We start from the raw sequence: 16,511 nt of genomic DNA, 5'->3' as shown, positions 1-16,511 counted from the left end.
ACATATTACCTCAATTACCTCGACTAACCTGTGCCGCCACATATTGACTCTGTACCGGTACCCCCTGTATAGAGCCTCACTATTGTTATTTTACTGCTGCTCTTCAATTATTTGTTATTTAGATTTTTTACTTAAAACTTATTTTCTTAAAACTGCATTGTTGGTTAAGGGCTTGTAAGTAAACATTTCACTGTAAGGTCTACCTACACCTGTTGTAATTCGGCGCATGTGACAAATACAATTTGATGTTAGAATCACAATTTTGGCAGCGATTACAGCAGTGAGTCAATCTGGGTATGTCTCAGCTGTCCACACCTGGATTGTGCAACAATTTTCAAAAATGTTCAAGCTTTGTCAAATTGGTTGTTGATTATTGCTAGACAACCATTTTCAGGTATAGCCATAGATTTTCACGCAGATTTAAGTCAAAACTGTAACTTTGCCACTCAGGAACATTCACAGTCTTCTTGGCAAGCAACTACTGTAGATTTGGCCTTGTGTTTTAGGTTATTGTCCTGCTGAAAGGTGAATTCATCTCCCAGTGTCTGGTGGAAAGCAGACTGAACCAGGTTTTCCTCTAGGATTTTGCCTGTGCTTAGCTCCATTCCATGTATTTCTTGTTTTGAAAAACTCCACAGTCCTTAACGATTACAAGCATACCCATAACATAATGCAGCCACCACTATGCTTGAAAATATGGACAGTGGTTCTCAGTAATGTTATATAAAAAAAATGTAATTTAGCAGACGCTCTTTTTCAGAGTAACTTACAGGTGCAAGCCTAAAGTGCCTTGCTCAAGGGCACATTTTTCACCTGGTCAGCTCAGGGATTCGAACCATGCGACCTTTAAATTACTGGCCCAACTCTCTTAACCTCTAGGCTACCTGCAGTTGTATTGGATTTGCCCCAAACATAACACTTTGTATTCAGGACAAAAAGTTAATCGCTTTGACACATTTTTTTGCAGTATTACTTTTACAATATTTACTTTACTGCATGTTTTGGAATATTTTTTTATTCTGTCAATTAGGTTATTACTGTGGAATAACTACGTGTTGTTGATCCATCCTCAGTTGTTTTCTCCTATCACAGCCATTAAACTCTAACTGTTTTAAAGTCACCATTGGCCTCATGGTGAAATCCCTGAGTGGTTTCCTTCCTCTCCGGCAACTGAGTTAGAAAGGACGCCTGTATTTTTGTTGTGACTGGGTGTATTGATACAACATACACTTCTTTGTGAGGCATTGGAAAACCTCCCTGTTCTTTGTGGTTTAATCTGTGTTTGAAATTCACAGCTTCGACTGAGGGACCTTACAATTATCTGTATGTGTGGGGTACAGAGAGGAGGTAGTCCTTCAAAAATCATGTTTAAAAACTATTATTGAACACAGAGGGACTTTAGCATATTTTTACTCCTGAATGTATTTAGGCTTGAAATAACAAAGGGGTTGAATACTTATTGACTCAAGACATTTCAGCTTTTCATTTTTGTAAACATTTCTAAAAACATAATTCCACTTTACAGGGGTATTGTGTGTAGGCCAGTAACAAAACAAATCTACATTTAATACATTTTAAATTCAGGCTGTAACAACAAAATATGGAAAAAGGCAAGGGGTGTGAATACTTTCCTTACTATTCATTATTAGTCCTTACAATTCGTTATTAGTATTCCTTCAAATCTGAAATTCCAGAACAGTGCACACAGGATCTTACAGTTTTAAGGTCAAGTACAAACATTGTGGTGTAATCATGCACACAACAAACAAGGCTGCAGGAAAGACATACTGTAGAAGATGCAAAAAAATAATAATTTAATCCAATAATTTGTTTACTAATTTCAATTATTGGTGTTATTCCATGAATAACAAATGTGTACTCAAGGCAACCCGAGGTCAAGTTGGTCAGTTAATAAAAGTAATAGAAAGGGATGCTGATTCATTTTCTGTCTTTTAGAATTGCTCAAGGAAAATACATTCAGATGCAGTTCTCATGCATTGACTACAATGGGTCTTTAACTGACAAAAGTGCAACTGTGAGAATGTCCTCATTATGTTCCTTATACATAAATCTGTAAATGCCACACACTCAGGTGCAAAACTATTAGCACCCTTGATAAAGATTAGCAAAAAAGACTGTATACAGTGCATTCGGAAACTATTCAGACTTCTTTACTTTTTCCACATTTTGTTTAAGGATTTTTTCCTTATTATACAATGGATAACATTTGAAAATGGTTTAAATACCCCACAATTAAAGCAAAAACAGTTTTTTAGAAATCTTAGCAAATGTATTAAAAATATAAAACATAAATAACGTATTTACATAAGTATTAAGACCCTTTGCTATTAGACTCAAAATTGAGCTCAGGTGCATGCTGTTTCCATTGATCATCCTTGAGATGTTTCTACAACTTGGAGTCCACCTGTGGTCACTTCAATTGATTGGACATGATTTGGAAAGGCACACACCTGTCTATATATAAGGTCCCACAGTTGACAATGCATGTCAGAGCAAAAACCAAGCCATGAGGTCAAAGGAATTGTCCGTAGTGCTCAGAGACAGGACTGTGTCGAGGCACAGATCTGGGGAAGGTTACAAAAACATTTCTGCAGCATTGAAGCTCCCCAAGAACACAGTGGCCTCCATCATTCTTAAATGGAAGAAGTTTAGAACCCCCGAGACTCTTCCTAGAGCTGGCCACCCGGCCAAACTGAGCAATCGGGAGAAGGGCCTTGGACCTCGTGACCAAGATCCCGATGGTCACTCTGACAGAGCTTGAGTTCCCCTGTGGAGATGGGAGAACCTTCCAGAAGGAACACCATCTCTGCAGCACTCCACCAATCAGGCATTTATGGTAGAGTGGCCAGACAGAAGCCACTCCTCAGTAAAAGGAACATGACATTCATCATGACAACATGATGAAACCCAGCTTCAACTCTTTGGCCTGAATGCCAAGCGTCACGTCTGGAGAAAACCTGGCACCATCCCTATGGTGAAGCATGGTGTTGCCAGCATCATGTTGTGGGGATGTTTTTTAGCGGCAGGGACTGGGAGACTAGTCAGGATCGAGGCAAAGATGAACAGAGCAAAGTACAGAGAGATCCTTAATGAAAACCTGCTCCAGAGTGCTCAGGACCTCAGACTGGGGCGACGGTTATGAGAGCAAAACTACAAGATTATGTTATAATACTGTTATTGCATAAAATGGTTGTTTTTTGCAACAGAATAGGGTTCTTAGAACTCTAATGTGTCTGTGTGAACTGAGAGTGGGCCTCTGGGGCTTAATGCTGATAGTAGATTTACGATGCCTTAGGTGATAAACCTAACAAGCCACATTCCATTCATGTGAGGAAGATTGCTCAAGTCTGACTGGAAGGTACGAGGGAGAGATGGCTCGGGTATGGATAATGATGAAGGGAACCTTGTTTTGGGGGCCAGACTCTGGTTTCCACACAATGAGAACAGTCTTTACAGTAGATAGTCTGCTGTGAATTATTAATTTCTTTCATACAAATCCTAACCATGTGACCCATTCCACACATCTGTTGTTTGTCATGTAGACTAGGTATCTTTGCTATAAAAAATAGCTGTGCATCAGTGCTCCCCATCCAACCTGACAGAGATTGAGAGAATCTGCAGAGAAACATCTGTAGAAACTCCCTAAACACAGGTGTGCCAAGATTGTAGCATCATACCAAAGAAGACTCAAAGTTTTAATCAGTGCAAAAGATGCTTCAACAAAGTACTGAGTAAAGGTTCTGAATGCTTAAGTAAATGTGATATTTCAGTAGTCTTTTTATACATTTGCAAACATTTCTAAAAAACATTTTTTGCTTTGTCATTATGAGGTATTGTGTGTAGATTGAAGAGGGGAGGAAAAAACGATATAATCCATGTTAGAATAAGGCTGTAACGTAACAAAATGTGGAAAAAGTCAAGGGGTCTGAAAACTTCCCAAGTGCACAGTAAATATTTTTTTACATTTATTTTTCTACTAATACAATTGCACAGAGAAAATATATATTTAAAAAAGATACAGTTCAAAATGATTGGAACCGCTAAAGATTCTTATAAAAACAAACAAAATCTGCATTAACATTCTACTTTTTAAATTAATCTCAGTTTAAATAACTGTATTGTGGTCTTCCATGGCTCCCTGTTTACTTCTAAAATGAGGTAACACACATGTAAATGTATCATCAATCGCCATGGGAAAATGCGAAAAACTCACAACAGGAACAACAAATAGCTTAAAAAACAAATATCCCACTTACCACTATTATGTCAACAATTAAGAGGTTTAAAACCACTGGAACGGTGGTAAACCTGCCTGATATTGGATGCATGTGTATCTTGTTCCCCACACACAGTAAGGAAGATGGTTTGGGAGGTAAAGAAAAATTGAAGGGCCAAAGTTGGAAAATTATGGAAAACTTCAGGTCACCAAGTAAGTCTTTAAATCTAGAATTAGATGCCACGTCCATGCAAATAGGCTCTTTGGAAGGGTTGCCAGAAAAACTTAATTGAGAGCAACCCACAATGGAAACGCTTGGAGTTTGCATTGGCACTTGGATTGGAACCTGTGCAAATAGAGCTCTTTGGCCACGCACAGGAGTGGTGGGTTTGGCTTCAAAATAAGAATGCATATGCAGAAAATAACCTCATACCTACTTTAAAATATGGTGGTGGATCTTTTGATGTTATGAGCTATTTTGCTTCCACTGGTCCTGGGGCCCTTGTTAAGGTCAACGGCATCATGAACTTTACCAAGTACTGCACTAGGGCATTTTAGCCCAAAAACCTTGTTGCCTCTGCCAGGAGGATGAAACTTGGCCGCAAGTAGCTCTTCCAGCAAGACAATAGCCCCAAGCACATATCAAAATACACAAAGAAATGGTTAATTCACCACAAAATCAATATTTTACAACGGCTCTCTGTCTACGGACTTGAACCCCAATGAAAACCTATGGTTTGAATTGAAGGGGGCAAAGGATATCAATTGAATTGAAGTGACAAAGGATATCAAGGTTCTGGACAGATTCTGTATGGAGAAATGGTCTAAGATCCCTCCCAATGTGTTCTCCAATCTCATAAAACATTTCAGAAAAAGTCTGTGCCGTTATCCACGCAAGGGGGAGGGTGCCGGAGTATATTAAAAACAGGGGGGATCCCCATCTTTTTTTTAGAGAAAACAATTATTTGTTAAACAAAATCTCTTTCTCTGAGCAATTGTAGTATTTGTATTATTTATTTTATACAGTCTTTTTTTGCCCATCTTTATCAAGGGTTCCAATAATTCTGGACCTGTCTGTACAAGTATCTCCTTTTACTCCTTTAACATTGCAATTCAAATGCTAAAGACACAATATAGATGGCAATACTTTGCATATTATATCAACAGTGATGACCCAAAATGCACAAAGGTTTCATAGTTTAGACAAATTCACATTGATTTCTTCCCATAACAATTTAGGATGGATGTTGGTTGAAAAGATGCCATGGTTTCCACCATACATTGAAAGTTCACAATCATGATTTTCCCTTCATTTCCCTTCATTTTAATACCACAAGGAGAGAGCAATGGTGTCAATAACAATGGACATTGTCATTTTAGATATGTGCATCTTCGCTGTGGACATTGTCATTTTAGATATGTGCATCTTCGTTGTGGACATTGTCATTTTAGATATGTGCATCTTCGCTGTGGACATTGTCATTTTAGATATGTGCATCTTCGCTGTGGACATTGTCATTTTAGATATGTGCATCTTCGTTGTGGACATTGTCATTTTAGATATGTGCATCTTCGCTGTGGACATTGTCATTTCAGATATGTGCATCCTCGCTGTTGCTCCACATCAATGCAATAAAATATTATTGCTAATTTCAATTGAGTGCACAGATTTGATGAAAACCTCCTTAAGGTGTTAGTCATTTTACCATGTGAGAAGTGTGACCAAATTAAAACTAAAACGAATCCAATTGAAAATATATTAGACAACAAATGCGTTATTTATGCGGTTTACAGTTTGAACCCCTACAAAAGTAGATCGATGGAATATCGCACAGAATGTACCTCAAGGTGCAGAGATAATCCAGATGTGCATTTTTTAAAATCCAGATTACCCCTATATCTAATAATAATAATAATAATATGGTAAGAAAATCCCTCACTACTCATCTGTACTAATTTAGGAACATCTTACTGCCCAAGTCTTCACAAAAACTCTCTCACAATTTTGCGACACCGCAGCCAGCTCCTGGATGAATTCTAGGATGCATTCACTTCATGTTCCATAGACCAATGTTTCACAACTCCATTTCGAGTAACCCCAACAGCACACATTTTTGGTGTAGCTCCGGACAAACTCACCTGATTCAACTCATTGAGGGCTTGATTGTTAACAAGTTGAATCAGGAATCAGTGCTTGTCCGGGGCTACAACAAAAATGTGTATTGTTGGGGGTAATCAGGGACTGGAGTTGGGAAACACTGCATAGACTGCCAAAACATGCAGTGTCAAGATTGTGAGAAGCTGTCGTCCTTATGGGAATTGGGGGATGCTGGTCGTGACATCTCAAAGAAACTGGATGAGTGAGAGGCTTTTCTCGAACTAGAGGCCTTTTTCGATTTTAGTAGTTGAAGCATCTCGGCCAGCTGTGCCTCCACCACCGCCATGCGGCCATTAAGAGACCCGATGTCTCCCCTAAGTTCCTGCTTCAGTTCCAGGAAAGAGGCGTGCATGGTCTGTACGGGTATAGGACAGACAACCAGCTTCCCTTCTGACTGCACAGGGCTCCGGTCCTGCGGAGTGTGGGTGTCACCCACGTTATCTAAGCGCAGGTCGCTCTTAGTAATACCGCTGTCACAAGAGTCCGTCTTCTTGAGAGACATCTCATTATGGGACTTAGTCCTGTCCGGCAAGGTCTCCATGGACTCGGCCTTAGAAACGCTGCTCCACGACTCTGCTTTCACAACAGACTCCTTGAAACGACCCCAGCCCTTTTTGGTCTTTGGCGCAGGCTCTGCGGACTTGCAGCCTATGAGGTTGCCGTTTTGGATGGCAGGGGCATGAAGCATGACTCGGCTAGAGGGCCTGGAGGACAAAGACAAAGATGTGGATGAAGCTGTGGGAGTAGCAGGGCTCTCGGTCACCATGATGATGCTGGTGGAGGCGAGGACCTCATGGACCTTGGTTTGCTCCAGGTGGACAGTGCCCTTCTCCACGTCTGGTGGCTCCCCCTGACAGGTTCGCTCCACTGCCAGTCGCGCCTCCCTCTGCTGCCGGAAGCGCTGGAAGAGGCGACGGACGGGGTGGTCCGGAGGAAGGTTCAGAGGGGCCTCGTTATTCCTCTTGAGCATCTCCTCTTCCTCACGTTTCACATCACTGATCTTCCGGAACACTATCTGTAACAAGAAATCAGAACATCAGGTTGGGATCAAGCCCATCTTAAAATCATTGGGTCCAAAATGACATTTGCTACTCATCTACTCAACCCTTTAAGTATTTTGACTTTAAGTATTTATTAGGACACTTATGACTTAAACATTTCTAAACTGAAGGAAAATAGCATAATGTCCCTAAGCCTCCAACATACACTACATGACCAAAAGTATGTGGACACCTGTTTGTCAAACATCTCATTCCAAATCATGGGCATTAATATGGAGTTGGTCCCCCTTTGGTGCTATAACAGCCTCCACTCTTCTGGGAAGGCTTTCCACTAGATGTTGGAACATTGCTGCTGGGACTTGCTTCCATTCAGCCACAAGAGCATTAGTGAGGTCGGGCACTGATGTTGGGCGATTAGGCACGGCTCGTAGTCGGCGTTCCAATTCATTCTGATAGTGTTCGATGGGGTTGAGGTCAGGGCTCTGTGCAGACCAGTAAAGTTCTTCCACTCCGATCTAGACAAACCATTTCTGTATGGACCTCACTTTGTGCACAGGGGCATTGAAACAGGATGGAAGCACAGAATCGTCTAAAAAGTCATTGTACGCTGTAGCGTTAAGATTTCTCTTTTTACGGGGACTAAAAGGGCATATCCCGAATCATGAAATGTTCTTCGACATGGAGGGTCAGATGGTGGTGATGTCCTAAGAAAGATGTACAGTAATTATTTCATAAAGCTAAAGTGTCGGAACAATAAAGTGTTGGCATTTGGGAATAGTTAATTTGGCACTGACTAACCAGGTTTGACTAATTGAAACCTCTTTCGTGGAGAGTTTGGAAGTGGTAATGTTTAATTAGATCAACTGTAGGTAATATTGTGCAACATCATTACTTTAAACATGTGGAACTGGCACGTTAGCATCGACTAGTAGGCTACTACTCCGAGGACCACCGCTCACTGCCCTAAAAATATCCGTGCGGGTTTTGTTTGTCTCATTCATTTATTTATTTATTACATTTTGAATGGCCAGCTGGAAGCTCACAGGAACAAGAAGTCTGCATTGTGTTTATGTAACACAGTGGTCTTTATTTAGGTGCACTCAGCACAAACACAAAGCAGTAGCGGCAAAAAGTAAAGCAGCTACCCCTCACCATAGTTATTTATCAAGGCAGTGGAAATGCAAAGTGTGACCCCTTTTAAAATGGATGAATATATTGTACCACGTTGAAATCATGGCAGGTGACACATAAAACAATACAAACACATAAATAAGTAATGTTGGGGATAGGAAACATAATCAAAAAGGACAAATCTTATATCGGTCTGCTAATACAAGACTATTGAAGGCCCAGTGCACTAGTTTTGTAAAAAAGAAAAAAAGAAAAAAAGAAAAAAAAGAAAAATAATGTTTTCAAGGGGTTCAAGGGGTGCACCCCTACTTCCCACGGCTATGAGCACAGGTATGGTTTTGAAAGCATTTATTTGAAACCTTGAAATCGTATTAGTCCAACCAAGTAACTGAAATGAATTGGTTTTCTCTTCGCATCAGATGTTTTAGAGTGAAGTGGGTGAGGTTAACATTGACCCAATGCCTATCTAAATGCTTTAAGCAACGCTTTATTCAAACTTGCCAGATTAAGGCGAAGCACGGGTCACAATCAGAACCCAATAACATTCCATCTCAAAGCCTGCAAATGCATCTTTAGCTGTCCGTTCAAACAGAGGTCATCAATGTCTAATACACATTCAGACTCTTCTCCAAAGACTGCTCCAAAAGGCATAGACTATCCCACTGTGCAAATTACATTTGTGTATTCATAAAGCACAATCCCCTGAACAGCCAATCAGATCTTTTGTATTTTTGGCAGACCAGAGAGCTGAGATAACTGCTTGACCTGAGGAAGGATTCAGAATGGCTAAAAAGTAGTGCTGATCGAATAAACAACATCTGTTCAATTATTTTAATTCCCTTTTGTTCATTTTTTTTCTGTGAGCTCAATGCACACATTGCACAGTTTCTCTAGAGATAAATCATATCTAGCCTGAACTGTGCAATGTAGTAGGGAGTTGTAGTTTCCAACAGGCCAATATTTGAAAATAATAAATGGGCAAATATTGTACAATCCATGTGTGCAAAGCTCTGCCAAAGGCGATTCTAACATATTGACCCAGGGGTGTGAATACTTATGTAAATTATTTTTATGTATTTCATTTTCAATACATTTGCTAAAATGTCTAAACATGTTTTCACTTTGTCATTGTGGGTTATTGTGTGTAGATGGGTGATAATCAAATCAATGTAATACATTTTTGTATTAATCCTGCAACACAACAAAATTTGGAAAAGGTCAAGGGGTATGAATACTTTCTGAAGGCTACCTCTCCAGTATCCCTGCACATGTATTGGAACTGACCCAGTATATTGCTAGCTTACAACTCATGTTCTTATTTTTTTTATTTTGTATGTATTTTGTTGTACTTCAATGTTATTTTAGTACTAAATATTGATTACTGCATTGTTGGGTTTTAGAGCTTGCTAGAAAGGCATTTCACTGTACTTGTGTACGTGACATTAAGATGTAACTTTTATTTTCACGACGGTCTTCATCCATAACCATTCGTTTATACGGTAATCGTGCCTGCTCTACAGCTGTAGAGTTCCATCTTCAACAAATTACAGCGCTACAATTACTCACCTGTAATATGTCTAAATCATGGCTACAAGAGGTCGCCACATTGCCCATACCTGTCTCCATTTTTATCTGTCTCTAGGAATGTGGCAGATTCATTCAGTTAATATTAATTTGTTCATGACCATGATAGTATTTGAGATTCAGTACGGCGAACGAGAAAATGGGTCCATAGTCCATGTAGTGACAGATCAATCTCAGTATCTCGTGTTAGTAGTAAGACCTTTCTCAGATCATGATTACATGTGGTCATACAGACTGCAGAGGCTTTCCCAGAATCATTTTGACGTTAACCATGTGATCAATATCTTTATTACCCTAGTCGTTTTCATTTAGCCGTTTCACCTGGTGAAATTGAATCGTGACAATGGATTAACATATATGAAGAACAAGAGAGTAGTTGGTACATAATGCTTTGTAGAGTGGATTATTGTAGCTACTTGTTTAATGTTATGAAACAGTTGGTCATGAAATCATGTAAATCCATGTGTTATTAGGAAATACAGCACAAATAATGTTGTCCACCAGATTATTGGATTAGATTTAGATTCGATTTAGACTTGTATCCCAGACCTGTATCCCACATTTCTCACAAGATCAGTAATATTGGCCGAAACTTCACCAGGAAAATCTCCGTAGAGTTTCTTAATAGAGATATATTCGATTGGTGAAAAAGACATAAGAACTTTATAGAGTAGAGGGATTATTTTTGTAAATCCTGGTGTGTAATGTCAAAAGATTTGTCCTGTGAAGCGACTGCAGAGGACGCAATATGGGTTATTGCAGGTGGAAGACCAGCACTGTGCCTCCTCAAGCGAGTCAGGGTCATTTCTCACACAGGAGATCGTTATTGCACAGTGCGGCAGAACGGGTCCCATGCAGCAGGGCTGGGTTTCAGATCGATCAGGGGAAGGGAGAGGCCATGAGAGGGATAGAGACAACGAAAGGGAAATAAAGAGGAGAAAAAGATCATGGGAAGAAGAGAGAGACTGATGATGACAGACAATACCCACCTAGTGTTTAATGAGCCTAGTGTGGAGAGGTGGTACACATAGGATTCAGTGGAGGCTGCTGAGGGGAGGACGGATCATAGTATTGGCTGGAACGGAGCGAATGGAATTGCATCAAACCATGTGTTTGATGTATTTGCCATTTTTCCACTGATTCCGCTCCAGCCAATAACACGAGCCCGTCCTCCCCAGGTAAGGTGTCACCAACCTCCTGTTATAGGATTTGTCTTTTGATCAAAAAGTTGGTGTTACTTATCTTCTTAATAGTTATGTACTTTGTAGCTGTAGTAGCAGTAGTAGTCATTGTAGCACAACATGGAAGTGGTGGTATGTGGTAGTACTATAGGTACTGTATTGTAGTAGTAAAGTATTGCCCAATACTATACAGTGAGGGAATATGATTGTAGTGTTTTTTTATCAATGTTGGCTGGCTTCCACCATGCTGTGCTGGCAACATTGCCAGGCTCTGCTTTGACTTTGCCTTTAAAGGACAACTGTCTGACATTGGTGGTCAATATTATGAACCCTGAACTATCTGATCAGTCAGTCAGAGAGGTATGGGTTTACCTCTCAAGGGTCTAGTTCTTCTTAAGGCCTTTTTTTTTTTTTACTCCAGTCACCTTTGCTCTTTGTGGATTTGAGGCCCATGCTTTCTTTTTGACCACTTAATTTGTAAAAAGATATACACATGAAAATTAATTGAATGACTGATTACAAATTCCAATTCTTGGTGCATGGACAGTGATCAAACAAGTGACTAATGTCTCTCTGTTGTAACAATATATTCCCAGAGCTTTTGTGTTCATCTATTAATCACTTTTTGTGCAAAGTCCCTTGCTGCTGCACTCAACTGAAATACTGGAGGTCTTTCACACTTCCTGTTTCTCACCTTGACCTTATGAATTCTGGTACAGAAGGGAATAAATGAAAAAAACATCTTCATGGTAAAGCAGAACAGAGAAGAGGATCTGACCATCGCCCTGAAGGAGTTCCCCCACTTACCACCTAGGTTACTTCCCCTTCTGAAAAATCATGTTTTTTTTTTAACTTTATGCAAATCTCAAGGGCCGTGGTTTGTGCAACATGATTTGGAAACAATTAACATCACTAAGGGGCAGTATTTCTAGCCTTAGATCTGTGGGTTTGACAAACATTTTCATGCAAGTCTCTCACTGGCATCAATGAATGATTCACATGAAAGTAATGCATTCTTTTCCATACTTGGAATAGGGCCCCGACAATCTAGATAAAGCATTTATGAATTGTAAACCTTCTTTTACCAGGTAAGTTGATAGAACTGCGAAAAGTTATAGGGGCGAGGATTGAGGTTGAATGAGTCATCCATAACTATTTAATGAATATGATGTAACAGTTAAATAAAGGTGATATTAAAGATTCATGCATATTTGACATCTATCTTGCAGGCACTATAAGACAAGAAGTTGAAAGCAGCTCTCTCGTCAAATGTAACAAATGTATCCACTCGCTGTACTGTATGTTGCTTCGGATAAAAGCGTTTACTAAGTGAAATATTTATATCCACAACCGGTCAAAAGTTTTAAAATGCCTACTCATTCAAAGCTTTTTCCTTATTTTGACTATTTTCTACATTTAAAATATATATATTTTACCTTTATTTAAACAGGTAGGCCAGTTGAGAACAAGTTCTCATTTACAACTGCGACCTGGCCAAGATAAAGCAAAGCAGTGTGACAAAAACAACAACACAGAGTTACACATAAACAAACGTACAGTCAATAACACAATAGAAAAATCTATGTACAGTGTGTGCAAATGCAGAAGAGTAGGGAGGTAAGGCAATAAATAGGCCATAGAGGCAAAATAATTACAATTTAGCATTAACACTGGAGCATTAACACACTTGCAAAAGAGAAAGAGGAAAAGTAACAATATGGGGATGAGGTAGTTGGGTGTGCTTTTTACAGATTGGCTGAGTACAGGTACAGTGATCGGTAAACTGCTCTGACAGCTGATGCTTAAAGTTAGAGAGGGAGATATAAGACATAGAGGGAGATATAAATGACATCGCCGAAGTCAAGGATCGTTATGATAGTCAGTTTTACGAGGGTATGTTTGGCTGCATGAGTGAAGGATGCTTTGTTGCGAAATAGGAAGCCAAATCTAAATTTAATTTTGGATTGGAGATGCTTAATGTGAGTCTGGAAGAAGAGGTTAATGTAGATGTAGAAAATGTAGAAAATTACAACAACAAAAAAAAGAAAAACCCTTGAATGAGTAGGTATTTTTGGCCGGTAGTGTATATTATGCATTTCCCTTCTCTCACCTCAGATTATGCTGCAATGTCAATAGTTGCATTGCTATTTACTTTTTTAAACTAATACATTGACAGCCTTGGAGACTTTTGATCATGTGTCATTAAATTTGGTTTATAAACTTGCATGAAAATTAAGTTTCCAAAATAAATCCAGACTGCATACAGTGCCTTGCGAAAAGTATTCGGCCCCCTTGAACTTTGCGACCTTTTGCCACATTTCAGGCTTCAAACATAAAGATATAAAACTGTATTTTTTTGTGAAGAATCAACAACAAGTGGGACACAACCATGAAGTGGAACGACATTTATTGGATATTTTTTTATTTTTTAACAAATCAAAAACTGAAAAATTGGGCGTGCAAAATTATTCAGCCCCCTTAAGTTAATACTTTGTAGCGCCACCTTTTGCTGCGATTACAGCTGTAAGTCGCTTGGGGTATGTCTCTATCAGTTTTGCACATCGAGAGACTGACATTTTTTCCCATTCCTCCTTGCAAAACAGCTTGAGCTCAGTGAGGTTGGATGGAGAGCATTTGTGAACAGCAGTTTTCAGTTCTTTCCACAGATTCTCGATTGGATTCAGGTCTGGACTTTGACTTGGCCATTCTAACACCTGGATATGTTTATTTTTGAACCATTCCATTGTAGATGTTGCTTTATGTTTTGGATCATTGTCTTGTTGGAAGACAAATCTCCGTCCCAGTCTCAGGTCTTTTGCAGACTCCATCAGGTTTTCTTCCAGAATGGTCCTGTATTTGGCTCCATCCATCTTCCCATCAATTTTAACCATCTTCCCTGTCCCTGCTGAAGAAAAGCAGGCCCAAACCATGATGCGGCCACCACCATGTTTGACAGTGGGGATGGTGTGTTCAGCTGTGTTGCTTTTACGCCATACATAACGTTTTGCATTGTTGCCAAAAAGTTCAATTTTGGTTTCATCTGACCAGAGCACCTTCTTCCACATGTTTGGTGTGTCTCCCAGGTGGCTTGTGGCAAACTTTAAACAAAACTTTTTATGGATATCTTTAAGAAATTGCTTTCTTCTTGCCACTCTTCCATAAAGGCCAGATTTGTGCAATATACGACTGATTGTTGTCCTATGGACAGAGTCTCCCACCTCAGCTGTAGATCTCTGCAGTTCATCCAGAGTGATCATGGGCCTCTTGGCTGCATCTCTGATCAGTCTTCTCCTTGTATGAGCTGAAAGTTTAGAGGGACGGCCAGGTCTTGGTAGATTTGCAGTGGTCTGATACTCCTTCCATTTCAATATTATCGCTTGCACAGTGCTCCTTGGGATGTTTAAAGCTTGGGAAATCTTTTTGTATCCAAATCCGGCTTTAAACTTCTTCACAACAGTATCTCGGACCTGCCTGGTGTGTTCCTTGTTCTTCATGATGCTCTCTGCGCTTTTAACGGACCTCTGAGACTATCACAGTGCAGGTGCATTTATACGGAGACTTGATTACACACAGGTGGATTGTATTTATCAACATTAGTCATTTAGGTCAACATTGGATCATTCAGAGATCCTCACTGAACTTCTGGAGAGAGTTTGCTGCACTGAAAGTAAAGGGGCTGAATAATTTTGCACGCCCAATTTTTCAGTTTTTGATTTGTTAAAAAAGTTTGAAATATCCAATAAATGTCGTTCCACTTCATGATTGTGTCCCACCTGTTGTTGATTCTTCACAAAAAAATACAGTTTTATATCTTTATGTTTGAAGCCTGAAATGTGGCAAAAGGTCGCAAAGTTCAAGGGGGCCGAATACTTTCGCAAGGCACTGTATCTCAGTATCTCTGCTAAGAGCTCATTTCATTTTGTAAAGATATATCCACAATGGGTGTGTTCCTAATTATTCACTTTTCACAAGATCTGAATAAACCACTCAACAAAAAGATACTACACATATAGGAAGCTACTTCAATCCTTGTTGGTGAATCTGGTCCCGTCTCTCCAGTGTATAGTTCGTTCATTAAACTTACGTAACATAAACCATGTTTCCAACCACAGTTTTTATGCGACTAAAAAAGTCATACCGTATAAAAAAATTAAAAAACACGACAGCTGTGATGGAAACAGGAAGTTTTGGTACAATTGCATAAATGCCGACAGATTTGTTCGTTTGACACGGTTTGATCTTTTTGTGTCAGTAAAATTAATTATGCGAGAAATGGCTGTGGAAATGCCTTTATACGCAAATATTGATATAATAACCATATCAAAGCAAACTTGGAGTCGCGATGATATGGTGTGTGGTCCTCCCACTATGATTAAATGGGATGGAAGCACATTAGCCACATTAGATTATACTTTTATTCGCTACATGAAAACTTAAGCTAAGAGTACATTTTGAGTGCACTAGGTCATCACGCACAGATTTTTATCCGCAACAAATCACTTTCCCGCCACTGGTGGGAAAATTTGCATATTTTCTTTAAGCATATTTTTGAATATTCACATGAATATCTGTTGCCAATTGGATGGAAACCTACAGTTGAAGTCGGGAAGTTTACATACACTTAGGTTGGAGTCATTAAAACTAGTTTTTGCAACCACTCCACAAATTTCTTGTTAACAAACTATAGTTTTGGCAAGTCGGTTAGGACATTAACTTTGTGCATGACACAAATACTTTTTCCAACAATTATTTACAGACAGATGTCACTTATAATTTATCACAATTCCAGTGGGTCAGAAGTTTACATACACTAAGTTGACTGTGCCTTTAAAACTTCTTAGGGCTGCAATCCCGCTAACGGGATCGATATGACAACAGCCAGTGAAAGTGCAGGGCGCCAAATTCAAAACAGAAATCTCATAATTAAAATTCCTCAAACATACATGTATCTTATACCGTTTTAAAGGTAATCTTGTTGTTAATCCCACCACAGTGTCCGATTTCAAATAGGCTTTACAGAGAAAGCACCACAAATGATTATGTCAGGTCACCACCAACTCACAGAAAAATTCAGCCATTTTTCCAGCCAAAGAGAGGAGTCACAAAAAGCACAAATAGAGATAAAATGAATCACTAACCTTTGATGATCTTCATCAGATGACACTCATAGGACTTTGTGATACACAATACATGTATGTTTTGTTTGATAAAGTTCATAT

General features: G+C 39.4%; 1 protein-coding gene across 1 annotated transcript in view; it reads right to left on the bottom strand.

Moving 5' to 3' along the window:
* Nucleotides 1-5,154: 5,154 nt before the first annotated feature.
* LOC139423881 (voltage-gated delayed rectifier potassium channel KCNH1-like) overlaps nt 5,155-16,511 on the bottom strand; it is a 51,855-nt gene continuing 40,498 nt past the window's right edge. Inside the window, exon 12 of the mRNA XM_071175521.1 lies at nt 5,155-7,410. Coding sequence (XP_071031622.1) covers nt 6,523-7,410 — 888 coding nt within the window. The 3' untranslated portion in view covers nt 5,155-6,522. The remainder of the gene's footprint in view (nt 7,411-16,511) is intronic.

This window comes from Oncorhynchus clarkii, chromosome 13 (assembly GCF_045791955.1).
Source record: "Oncorhynchus clarkii lewisi isolate Uvic-CL-2024 chromosome 13, UVic_Ocla_1.0, whole genome shotgun sequence".
NCBI lineage: Eukaryota > Metazoa > Chordata > Actinopteri > Salmoniformes > Salmonidae > Oncorhynchus > Oncorhynchus clarkii.
This window is presented reverse-complemented; position numbering and strand designations above follow the sequence as displayed.